The sequence below is a fragment of the Narcine bancroftii genome, chromosome 3 (assembly GCF_036971445.1).
Source record: "Narcine bancroftii isolate sNarBan1 chromosome 3, sNarBan1.hap1, whole genome shotgun sequence".
In the NCBI taxonomy this organism is placed as follows: Eukaryota; Metazoa; Chordata; class Chondrichthyes; order Torpediniformes; family Narcinidae; genus Narcine; species Narcine bancroftii.
The window spans coordinates 246,945,146-246,958,395 of NC_091471.1; the positions used below are offsets into that span (position 1 = coordinate 246,945,146).

The window sequence follows — 13,250 nt, forward strand, 5'->3', positions numbered from 1 at the left end:
CATCTCAGCGCCTGCATTCTTTCCAGTTTCACAGTTCTCTTCTTTGTTCCCCGCCCCCCCCGCCCCACCATGTACCCCAATGAAGAAAAATAGAAATGGAGAAAAAACAGGTGGATTCCTCTAAGGGGAGAGTGTACGTTTTAAAGTAGCAACCAAAAATATAGAGCAGAGAACATTTCATAGTATGCTTTGATAATTCAGCAAGGTTAAAGCTGATTACAAAGAACAATAACTCCATATTTAGCCACGACAGCGAAAGACTATTAACAATTGGATAAGGAAGACAACTCTGAGTAACAAATCCTTTGAGAATTCTAAGGAGCAGGTACTTATATTGAAAAGTCTCTTCGAAGGTTCTGGAAAACTAGAAATAAATAAGCAAACTGTGAGCCACGAGGGAGACTCTGTCGGCGTGACACTAGCTGCTTGTTGCTGTGCTTTCTACAGGTGGGCAATCAGTATTGAGCGGGGTGCTACAATGGTCGGTGCCCGCAAATGTTCACGATGTACATAAACGATCTGGAAGAGGGGGACTAAGTATAGTTTTCTGATGTCAGTAAATTGAGTGGAAAAGCAAATTGTGCAGAGGATACGGAGAGTCTGCAGGGAGATATAGATAGGTTAAGTGAGTGGGCAAGTGCAGCAGGCTATTAAGGAGGCAAATGGAATGTTGGGCTTCATTGCTAGAGGGATTGAACTTAAGAGCAGGGAGGTTATGCTGCAACTGTACGAGGTACTGGTGAGGCCACCCCTGCAGGACTGTGTGCAATTTTGGTCCCCTGACTTGAAGCAAATTGTACTGGCTTTGGAGGCAGTGCAGAGGAGGTTCACCAGGTTGATTCCAGAGATGAGGGGGTTGGCCTACGAGGAGATGGAGTCACCTGGGACTGTACTCGCTGGAATTTAATAAAATGAGAGGGGATCTTATAGAAAAGTATAAAATTATGAAAGGCATAGATAAAATAGAGATAGGCAAGTTGCTTCCATTGGTGGGGGAGACCAGAACTAGGGGACATGGCCTCAAGATTCAAGGTAGTAGATTTAGGATGGAGATGAGGAGGAACTGCTTTTTCCAGAGGGTGGTGAATCTGTGGGATTTATTGCCCAATGAAGCAATGGCGTCCTCAGTAAATATATTTAAGGCAAGGTTGGATAGGTTTTTACATAGTAAGGGAATTAAGGGATGTGGGGAAAAAGGCAGGAAGGTGGATATTAGCCATGATCACGTTGAATGGCGGAGCAGGCCCGATGGCCGATTCCTGCTCCTATTTCTTATGTAACAGACCTCTCATAAGCAACCTCGGGTCATCTTTAACAAGAGAAGCATCCAATAATATTTGAGAGAGTAGCATTCTTTTGAGACAATTCCTGGAATTTCGTTCTAAGATGCTGCAAAGTATCACGATCCCGACTTTGTCTTCAAATAAACAGAAGATAAAAATAGAAAATACTCAGCAGGTCAGGCGGTATCTGTGAAGGGAGAACCCGGGTTTACGTTTTAGGTCCAGGGATGCATCCTCCAGAACACTCCGACAAATGGTCTTCAATCACTCCAGTGGTGGGGTGGGGAGAATCATCCACTGCCTCAACCATCCTTTCAGTTCAACAAACTTTTTTCTCCTTCCCCAGTCCTGACAAATGGTCCTTCATGGGAAATAGTGGCTTAGTTTCTCTTCCCTCACTCTACTATAACACGGAATCACTCTTATGGCCCTTCTCAACATTGCCTGCAATACAAGTGTGTCCTTCTTGAAATGTGGAGGCCTAAACTGTATGTCATTTTCCAAACCTGGTCTTATCAAATTCTGGTATTGTCATATTAAAGAAAAGCATCCCATTTTTATACTCTATCCTCATTAATGAAACAAGGGGAAATTTCTTCAGGATTGTGAATCTTGAAACCCTTCACCTCAAGGTTACGAATACTCTGTCAATAAGTACACACAAGGGTGAGAACAATGTAAACACCTGGCATCTATAGGGAATTGGTAGATGCTGGATAACTGAATATTCCAGTTGCTCGAGATTGCATGTTACCTAGATTGGCGAACTGACGCCAATTTTAAACTTTAGTATTTTCTGCCTACTTATTTTCCACATTATTTTTTTTTGCCAGTTTCTTGAGTTTCCTGGTTGCTTCAATTCCAGATAACTGTGTTTTCACAATGCAGGAGAGCCAGGCGACGTGGGGATCGAACCACTATCAGTTCAATTGCAGAACAATTGAGGGGCAATTGGCTTCCGCATAATACAAGATCGCAAGATCTAAGAGGAGAAGTAGGTCCATCGGCCCATCGACTCTGCTACATTCTATCATGAGCTAATCTATCCTCCCACTCAGCCCCACTCCCCGGCCTTTCTCCCCATAACCCTTGATGCCCAGACAAATCAAATACCTGGCAATCTTAAATACACCCAATGACCTCCCTTCCACAGCCACCTGTGGCAACAAGTTCCACAGATCCTCTGATGAAAGAAATTTTAAATTCACACCCTTTTATCCTGTAATTGTGCCCCCTTGTCCTTGACTCCCCTATCATGGGAAACATCCTCACCACATCCACTCTGTCCAGGCCTTTGAGCATTTAAAACGCCTCTGGAGGTTTCCCCCCCCACCCCCTACATCCATCTCTAGGAGGTCCCCTCCCCATCCTTCTCTAGGAGGTCCCCTCCCCATCCTTCTCTAGGAGGTCCCCTCCCCATCCTTCTCTAGGAGGTCCCCTCCCCATCCTTCTCTAGGAGGTCCCCTCCCCATCCTTCTCTAGGAGGTCCCCTCCCCATCCTTCTCTAGGAGGTCCCCTCCCCATCCTTCTCTAAGAGATCCCCCCCCCCATCCTTCTCTAGGAGGTTCCCCCCCAACCTTCTCTAGGAGGTTCACCCCCCTCATCCTTCTCTAGGAGGTTCACCCCCCTCATCCTTCTCTAGGAGGTTTACCCCCCTCATCCTTCTCTAGGAGGTTCCCCCCCAACCTTCTCTAGGAGGTTCACCCCCCTCATCCTTCTCTAGGAGGTTCACCCCCCTCATCCTTCTCTAGGAGGTTCACCCCCCTCATCCTTCTCTAGGAGGTTCACCCCCCTCATCCTTCCCTAGGAGGTTCACCCCCCTCATCCTTCTCTAGGAGATTCACCCCCTCATCCTTCTCTAGGAGGTTCACCCCCCTCATCCTTCTCTAGGAGGTTCACCCCCTCATCCTTCTCTAGGAGGTTCACCCCCCCTCATCCTTTTCTAGGAGGTTCACCCCCCTCATCCTTCTCTAGGAGGTTCACCCCCCTCATCCTTCTCTAGGAGGTTCACCCCCCTCATCCTTCTCTAGGAGGTTCCCCCCCCAACCTTCTCTAGGAGGTTCCCTTCCATCCTTCTCTAGGAGGTTCCCCTCCATCCTTCTCTAGGAGGTTCCCCTCCATCCTTCTTTAGGAGGTACCCCCCCACCCCCATCCTTCTGAATTCCAAACGTTCCTCATATGCCAATTCCTGGTATCATTCAAGTAAACCCTCTCCAACATCAGGACGTTTTGTCTCAAACCAGGCGCCCCAAACCCTGCACAGTGCTCCCCGAACTCCAAAGAGTTCACTTCCCAGATTCACAAGGGTCGGGGAAGCAAAATCCCCGAGCACATCTCTCTTGCATCTCTCCGACTGAAAGAATGACAGGAGAAAGAGGCAATATTAATAAAAGACACAAGAAGAAACCGATTGAACTGACTCAGCAATAAAGGCAGCACAGAGAAATCAAGGCAGAAGCTAAAACCACTTGCGCGTGAAACTAAACAGAAAGCCTTGGTTGAACGCGCACTGAGCTCTTCCACCAGCTGTTGTACTGTCTTTGCCATGTTGGCTTTAATCATCAGTGCTGCTGCCAACATGATATTTTTTTTTAAATTGGATTATTCTGAAGATAAATTCCATCATTAGGGAAAAGGAAAGTTAACATTGTGACCGGCTGAGGTTTTTTTTGCTGAGTACAGTAGACACATAATTTTGACAAACTAATTTCAATTAGGAGGAAAGACTGCTCCAAGATTACAGGACTGCGTCCACAGATTCTGTATCTCTGGGGCTTTCTGTTTAGAGCAAAAGGATAGTTTTTGACTCACTCCCATTTAATCTTCGGCACCAGATACCTTGCAGATACCAATGACCTTTTGTACTTTCTGCGCAGCCCGGCTCAAGAACAGTGGGGGTGGGGTGGCATTCGGCCTCTTGAGCCTCTTCGCCATCCGGGAAGATCACGGCAGATCCTGTCGGTCAGAAAGATTCATCAGGTGTATAAGTGGCTTTTAGACATTTAGCCCTATCTTTATAAGGGCCTTGGGCACTGAAGGCTTCTCGATCGTGTGGATCGAACAGCACTCTGTACCATTGCAGAGGCTGCAGGAGCGCTGGAGGTGAATCCAGACACACGATAGGGAATATTTTGTTTCTCCTTCCTTCGTACTGTAAAGGGCGCTGGACAACACTAATGGCGATCTTTTGCCTCGCGGCAGGCAGAAGGCAATTTTGTGTAATATTACATGTTCTGTGACAATAAAGGAGTCTTGCATCTTGCTATTTTTCTCCACCTCTTCAGCTTCAGATTCCACATGCCCACCACTGCGTGGAAAACGGTGCTCCCTTTTCAATCTCTCCCCTCACGTTGAATCTAACCCTTCCGAGATTAACAAAAGACTTTCAACAATTCTGGAACACGCAGCTTAAAAACCCAACAAGGGAAAAGATTCACAAAAATCACAAGAAAATAGGAGCAGACGACTGCCAGCTTGTTCAGCAAGCCTGCCTTCCATTTAACGTCATGGTTGATCTATGCTGGCCTTGACTCCTCCCCTACCTTGCCCCTATCCCTCTATTTATCTGTGTCTCCACATTTAAGCCTCTCCCACTAGTAAAAGCATTCTAGCATTGACCCGGTCATGTCCCTTTCAGATCTTGTGCATTTGAACAAGGTTATCCACTCATTCCATGAAACTCCGTAACACAGACCCAAACTGTTTTGAATGTCTTGGTAGAACTACAGAACAACAGAACAATTACGGCACAGAAACAGGCCACCTCAGCCTCTCTAGTCTGTGCAAAAACCATTTCTTAGATTCATCTTCTCCCTTGTCCATTGTTAGTAAATCACCGCTTTTAGCTTTTTTTAAATAAACGCACAACACTGTCGAAGCGGATTCTAGCCTTGTAACCCCGTGCTCCCCAACTAGACCCGAATGAACCTGCGAGGGGGCTTTACAGAACGAGTGTTGGAGTGAGGAGAAAAATTTTGTCCAAGTCAGTAGTCCCGGAGAATTTGCAGCTGAGAAATCAGCAGGAGCTGGCAGATCTGGATCAGGATCAGGGCGAAGGAAGCAGAGGATGGACCCTTGGCCATCCAGACAGATGGCACTGCCATTGGTGGACTTATTTCAAATGGTTGGAGCCAGGCCTGGGTTAACATTGAAACAAAATAAGCTCGTGCGTAGGGGACCGAGGGAAGATGGGGGGGGGGGGCACCAGTTTTTTTTTCCAGTGCCGATTTACCGTGGAGCAGCTGAACTAGGGCCCCACAATAAATGAAAAACATAGATATAGACACACATACACACACCAAGTATGTGATGGTCTGTGTCTTGATACAGCTATTGAGGTTATATTTAATAGAGTGTGGATCTGGCCTGGAAGGAAACTGAATTTTTAATGTATTATTTCACATTCACCACTTACTGAGTCTTCATGTCTTCCAATGTTCTCAACCTTTTTCTTTTCACTCGCATACCACCTTAAGTAATCCCTATGCCATGTGATTAGTAAGGGATTGCTTAAGGTGGTATATGTGGGTGGGAAGGGAAGGTTGAGAATCACTGCTCTAGACCCAATTGTTATTGAAATATTTTGCTTGGGAAAAATTGTCATTGGCCCATTTCCTTTGGAGTTCTGAAACCATGCACATAACAAGTCAATTGGGTACGATTAAAACAGTGGTTTTATTCTTTTCACCCACGTCCCACCTTAAGCAATCCCTTACTAATTACAGAGCACCTACGGCATAGGAATTACTTAAAGTGGGATGTGAGTGGAAAGAAAAACGTTGAGAACCACTGAATTAGACAATGGAAGGGTCAAGGGTGAACTATTGTTGGTCTGTGCTTAGGGCATCAGTTGGCCTTAATCCGGCCCTGGTTGGAAAGGTCCATCAGGCTGGGCTGGGATTTGAAAGGAGATCGTCAAGCCTCTGCAAATGGCTATTTCTCTGCAGCGCAGAAAACGCGGGGGAGACTCACGAGGAAAGCACCGGAGAAATCCTGGCCTCTGAGGAGAGAAATTCACGTTGGGTATCGGTAGGGGTGAATTGTAGGGCATGGTGGAGGCACAGAAAGGGTAAAGAATTGTGCAGTGGGGGGCAGGGAAATGCTAAACCCAAAGAGAACTTCTGCTGGGATTGACAGTCTCCCTTGTCCAATGTTTGTAAATCACCACCTTTAGTTTTAATTTTTTTTTAAATTTACAACACAGTAGAAGCTGATTCCGGACTTGTAAACCCGTGCTACCCAACTACACCCAAATTAACCTACGTTTTAGAGGGTGGGAGGAAACCGGAGCACCCGGAGGAAATCCATACAGGTCACGGGGAGAATGCACAAACTCCTTGCAGACAGCAGCAGAATCAAACCCGGATCACTGGTGCTGTAAAGATGTGGCACTAACCACTACACTAACTGCGCCACATGATGGCGTGGCGGTTAGCCCAATGCCTTCACAGCACCAGCAACCAGGACCGGACCTGCATTTGAATCCCACCCTCTCTGTAAGGAATTTGTACGTTCTCCCTCCGTCCACGTGGGTTTTCTCCAGGGGTTTCCTTCCACCCTTAAAAAACGAACCGAAGCTGTAAATTGGGCAGCATGGACTCGTAAGGCCGAAATGGCCTATTACAGCGTTGTATGTCTAGATTTAAAAATTATAACTGTGGATATTTATTTATCCATTGAGCATTTATATTTATTATTTCTATCTATACTAGGGTAATTTTCTTTCCCCAGAAATATGTGTTAGGTCGTGAGATGCAAAATTTCAGTGTATATGTACATAGTACTTTTCTCTATGACAAGAAATTCATGATCATTATCTAACCACCATGGCAACATGCTATCTAATTCCAGGACTTTGCACTGACTTTGGGAAATATAAAGGCCAATTAGTATGGGAATAACAGGGTGTTCCCATAAATACAGGAATCGAGGCCCTTCAGCCCCTCATTACCACCAATCAATGGCACTATGGGCAATTCCTCACCTCATTCCACAAGCTTGCCTTTGATCACTACCCCACTGAATTATGTTTATACAAAAAAAAATACAACCAATCTCAGATTTTAAACCAGCCATTTTCAACGGGGGCTTCTACGACCCCCTGGGGACCATAAGTAAAAACCTTGTTTTCATTTCACCTCAAGTAACATAAATATTTTCTTTGTAGTCGAAATGAGGGAAGTACGGAACAAACCAAAACTTTTCTGACCGCTTCATAGGGAAGGGGAGCCCATAAACTTTGAGCAGTGGGCCAAGGGAGCATAGGCAAAACAAAAAGGTTAGAATGGCTGCTTTAAACTAACAATTGGCGCATTAAATGACAACTTTTGAAAAATATTTTGAAACTTCTACCACACTGTGAGTAAAATCATTTCCTAACTACATTCCTTGTTCTATGATCAACTCTGTCTCAAACTCCCACCAATGGAATCAATTTTTCTCAATCCCCCAGAATATCATGGAAATCTGTCAAATTAAATCACTTTTTTTGTAATCTCTGCAAAATTTATCCTCTGGTATCCTTCAAGTAAATCTGCACTGCTCTCACTCCGATGTCAATATCTTCTTTCCAAGGAGTTATGCCTAGAACTGCTCCCAGCATCCAGGGTGATCTCACCAAGATTTTAACTATCTGGGACCCTCTGGAGGTAAAGAGCAGCATTCCAGAATAGAGTTTAGCACGGGCCAGAATGGAAATGAATGTTAAAGATCTCATTGAATTGATATTTGATCAGACTGATCCCAACCCAATCTAAATGTAGGGATTTACAAACTTTTTTCATACCCAACTATAAATACGAAATGTCAAATGCTGATCCAAGATAGATTTGCTATCAAACTAAGCAAACCATCCTGATCAGGATAAAGTCTGGACAATTCAGCCTAAACCTAAATGTTGCATCAGATTTAGCCAGGTCCAAAACCAGCACCTCTGGGGGATTGGCAGGTGTCAGATAAGTGACTTTTCCGGTTGCTTGAGATTGCGTGTTGGCGAACTAACAGCGAGGCACGCCAATTTTAAACGCGTGTTTTTATCTATTTATTTTCCACTCTTTTTTTTTGCCGATTGCTTGAGGCTGCCTGTTGCTTGAATTCCGGATAATAGGGGTTTTATTGTCGACAAAAATTAGATCTGGTCAGCTCAGGGAAGCTGGTGCTGTGCTAGAACTGCCCTGGCAATGCACATTACAGCCCACGGCACTAGCAGGTTAGTGAACATGTGAGCTACAAATCAACACCATGCACTGGAAAGACTGCAGTCGGTACCAACTCCTGCTGTTCCTTCATGTTCAAAAATGTTCCATTTATAAGCTGGACGTTAAACCCGTTCACAAGCTAAGAATTAAGAGTGGGCTTCTTGTCGCACTGAGCTTCCCCTACTGTTCAAAGGATCATCCATTCTACCACTTATTAACCCAGTGGTTCTCAACCTTTTTCTTTCCACTCACACACCACTTTAAGTAATGTCTCTGCCATCGGTGCTCTGTATTGAGTAAGGGATTGCTTCAGGTGGTATGCGAGTGGGAAGGGAAGATTGAGAATCACTGCCCTAGACCCAATTGTTACTGAAATATTTTGCTTGAGAAAATATTTCCTTTGGAGTTCTAAAACCATACACACAACGAGTCAATTAGGTACAATCAAAACTGTGGCTTTCAAAACATTTTTCTTCCCACCCACATCCCACCTGAAGCAATCACAGAGCACCGATGGCATAGAGATTACTTAATGTGGTGTGTGAGTGGAAAGAAAAAGGTGGACAGCCACAGTGTTCACCCAAATCCTCAATTTTCCCTACTTCCTACAAATCCAGGATTTGCAGCCTTGAACAATTGAGTGCCCACAGCCTCCGGGGGAAGAGAATATCAGAAACTCGCCACCGAGTATATCAAATTTTTTTTTCCTCTTCTCACCCGAGGTTTTAATACAGTTATCGCACAAGCAAAAAAAAACCCTCAAATCAAGGATTGTACCTCCCAACCCCCCGCCGTCAAAGCATCCTCCTGAACTAGGGTAAAGAACATGGCCTCCAGTTAATAACAGATGTAATTCAACATCCAGTCACTAAAGGTCCTACTGACAAATACAGGAACATAGATTCCCTTTTGTTATTTTTTTTCCCTTTCTATTCCCAGCTGAATGGGAATTTAAAAATAATGCCACAGAGGCTCTGGTGAGTATCCGGAACGCTTCAGATTCTAATCCATCCGTGCATCTTATCTGTACGATCGCGAGTCCGACAGGGAGCAGGTGATCATGCGAACAGGAGGAGGAAAAAAAAATCCTATTCATCACACCAACCTACTGAACGGTTCCCTAAAATAGATACAACCTCACGTCAGCAGCACCAGTTAATGTATCCTGCTCCCATCACCACTACAAAACAAAAGTCTGCAATAACATGCTGAATAAAAGGCTCCTGCTATTTGTTCCAGAGGAATAGATGCAACCGTCCTGCTACATTAATAACAATTATAAATATTTGCAAATGGCTGTGTTGGTGGATATGAAACTGACTTCATTGTTGTGTGGTGGGGGGAGTTCTCTAACCCAAGGTAGGTTTTGGGGGGGACATGACTGGATTTATGCTGCTTCATATTTCTCATCAGTCCTCTGACTGCACTGGCACATAAGATACATGGAGGGACTGTCACAGCAGATCCAACCACTCCCCCCCACCCCCCCAACATCATGCCCACCATTATGAATAGTTTTAGTGACATTATGGCGCCACCTTAACATCATGTTCCCTGTCTAACCAGTGAAACTGGCCTGAGAACCCACGAAAGATGCATCATTACCAGTGAAACTGCCATGACTGGGAAAACTGGCATTATGTCATCGGCAGGGTTGTCATTGCCACCAGAGGAACTGGCATGGCTCTTAATAAATGCAGCCATCCTAACCAGTCAAATTAGCAGTCACCAATAAAATCAGGGAACTGACATGGTTTAAACACGATAACCGGAAAATAAAACATCCCTCTTAATCGCGACGAACCGTGACCACCGTTGGAACGCCTGTGAGCAGTAAAAATGAGCAGTTACCGTCGAAGGCAGCTGCGGTTCACCGGAAAATGAACCCGGTTCTGAATGGGCCGACTGCCACCGTGCACCCATTCTGACCCGGCCAGGACACCGGTCGCGGCGATAACTAGTGACTGAGGGCGGGGGTGGTGAGGGGTGACGGGAGGCGGCGGCATCATCGGGTGAGAGCCCGTGAACCCCCCCAGCGCGGCGCTAACAAGTAGAAGCGGGCAGTTTTAAACATTGGGCAGGATTTCTCTCCCCCCCCCCCTTTCAATCCAATGAGAGAACAGTTGCCAATACTTTTATCAATGCACCTCAAGAGAGATTTAAAACAAAAGCAACCAAATAAAAAAAAGGATATGGCCATTCTGTGATCTTTTTGGCATATTTTCTTACAAAGTTGTCTTCACTGAAGAGAAAGAGTGACCTGTTAACTGTGAAGCAGTTCTGGCGGACAGGGATGGGGTTGTAGAGAGCCATGGTCCGGGCTCGCTGGGCCATAGACTGCTTGTACATCCTCTGGGGCGCTCCGGTGGGTCCGCCCTGCCGGCTGCCTCCTCGCCCGCAGCTCCCCTGACCAGTGCCATACCTGGCCGGCACCTCGTCTCCAAACCTCGCCATTCTGGAAACAAGACGACAGTGAGCGAGCGCGACTCCCCATGACATCCCATCTGCACCACCCCCCCCCCCCCCCCCACCCCCACCCCCCACAACCCTAACCCCCTACATTGTCCTGCTCCTTCGGAGGAATCATTTCTGGTCGTCCGGCATCTGCAGATTTCCCACCCCCCTCCCTTTCCCCCCCTCCCCTCTCCCCCCGGTGCATCATCTGCACCTCTCAACGCAACAGCATCCAGGAGTACAATCCACACACGGCGTCCACCAGCCACTCACGCCTTTCATCTGGTTCCTCCGAGCGCTGCCCCGGCGCACATTTCCCCTGCCGCGCGCCCTCGCCCGATCGCCTGACAAGCATCAGATGTCATGCAAGCGAAAGGGGGCTTGTGGCAACAAGGAGCCAAAATGCAAAAGGAGCATCTGATTCACCCAACCAACAGTCTCCAGCAGCAGTAGCGCTTGCCCATGTGATCCCTCCTGTCCAATGAAGCGCCCAGCCCAGATGGTTTAAGCTTAAAAAAAATCCATTCCCCCCCCCCACCCACCCTTCCCAAAACCAAAATCCCCCACAGGATTTGGAGCAGAATTTGATTTCATCCTTGTGAGCAGTCTGGGTGATAAAAAAGTTGGGGTTTTTTTGTAATATAACCAGCTTAAACATCATGTTGCATTATTAACTCTTTGGAGAGTGCCCAAAAAAACACCAATGCAGCAGGTCAGCTTTGCCTCGAGGGGTGGTGATGCGACCACCAGCCGACTGCAGGGGGGCGATCTCTGTACCTGCAGGTCGACCACCTAAGGGGGGGGGAAACGACTCCACCTGGACGGCTGTCAGTCATCTCGTGGGGGGGGGGGGGGGGGGGGGGGGGGGGGGGGGCTGAGTCCACCTGGCCGGCTGTCAATCAGCTTGGGGGGGGGGGGGTGCTGAGTCCACCTGGCCGGCTGTCAATCAGCTTGGGGGGGTGGGTGCTGAGTCCACCTTGCCGCCTGTCAATCAGTTCAGGGGGGGCTGAGTCCACCTGGCTGGCTGTCAATCAGCTCAGGGGTGGTGGGGCTGAGTCCACCTGGCCCGCTGTCAATCAGCTCGGGGGGGGGGGGGTTGCTGAGTCCACCTGGCCGGCTGTCAATCAGCTCAAGGGGGGCTGAGTCCACCTGGCCGGCTGTCAATCAGTTCAGGGGGGGCTGAGTCCCACCTGGCCGGCTGTCAATCAGTTCAGGGGGGGGCTGAGTCCACCTGGCCGGCTGTCAATCGGCCGACCCAAATATAGACCTGAGCAGCCCCTCCTGAGCCAGTCACACAGGGAGCCACCGAAGCATGAACTGGCGTTCAGACTTTTACCGGAATAAAGCCTGTTGTAGTCTTTGGAGTTGTGCGCTTGCTCGCTGCTACATCAGCATGCCACACAAGGTAAAATGCATCACCGACAGCTTGAGCCCTTCATCCCATCTTGACAGGGATCTCCCGGTGGATAATCATTCCGCTCCTGAACTGGCAGGTCTGTCCACGGCCTCGTGCACGGCCGAACCAAGGCCACCCATAAATTGGAGGAATAGCACCCAATATTTCCTTCTGGGCCCTCTCCAAAAGGAGGACATTTACATCAACTTCTCTGGTTTAAGCTAGCCCGCTCCTCTCTTCCCATCCCTCTGTCTCCTTGCCTCCAGCTCTCCACCCCTTCCCTCTCCATTCACAGAGCCAATTCCCCCCTCCCTCCCTATTTGCTGGTATACCCTCCTCCCTTATCCACCTATTACCTGTGTACCTTCCACTCCACCATTTAATTCAGGTGCCTGGCTACATTTAGCTCATACCTTGACGAAGGGCTCAAGCCCGACACATTGGTGATGTATCTTCACCTTTGCTACATAAAGGCACTGTTTGACCTGCTGAGTTTCTCCAGCATTGGTGTATTTTTTCACTTAACCACCGGTGACAACAGGATCCTGTGTTTTACCCCCAACTCTTTACTCTGTTGACCCAAATACTGCCCTTCCCATTAATAAGCTCTCATTTAGTTTTGTGTTTTGCCTCTCGCTGCCTCTTTCCTGAAGGTACACCTGCATTTCTATTGCACCTGCTGCTGCAGTTTTCCCCCAACCTCCTTCAGAGCCAATGGGGAGGGGAGATTCTGGCTACTGATGTAGGAGGCAAAGAACAGCAGACAGAGCCTGTGGAGAGAGGGGAAAAAAGCACAAAGATGGGGAAACTCAGCAGGTCAAACAGTGCCTTTAAGTAGCAAAGGTGAAGATATATCACCAACGTGTCGGGCTTGAGCCTTCGTCAAGGGCGAAGATAATGTTTTGGGCCTGAGCCCTCCAG

General features: G+C 47.4%; 1 protein-coding gene across 1 annotated transcript in view; it reads right to left on the bottom strand.

Moving 5' to 3' along the window:
- Window positions 1–10,326: 10,326 nt before the first annotated feature.
- LOC138756809 (uncharacterized) overlaps window positions 10,327–13,250 on the bottom strand; it is a 66,700-nt gene continuing 63,776 nt past the window's right edge. Inside the window, exons 3-4 of the mRNA XM_069923199.1 lie at window positions 10,677–10,934; window positions 10,327–10,522 (exon numbers count right to left, since the gene is read on the bottom strand). Of these exons, the coding sequence (XP_069779300.1) occupies window positions 10,327–10,522; window positions 10,677–10,934 (454 nt within the window). The remainder of the gene's footprint in view (window positions 10,523–10,676; window positions 10,935–13,250) is intronic.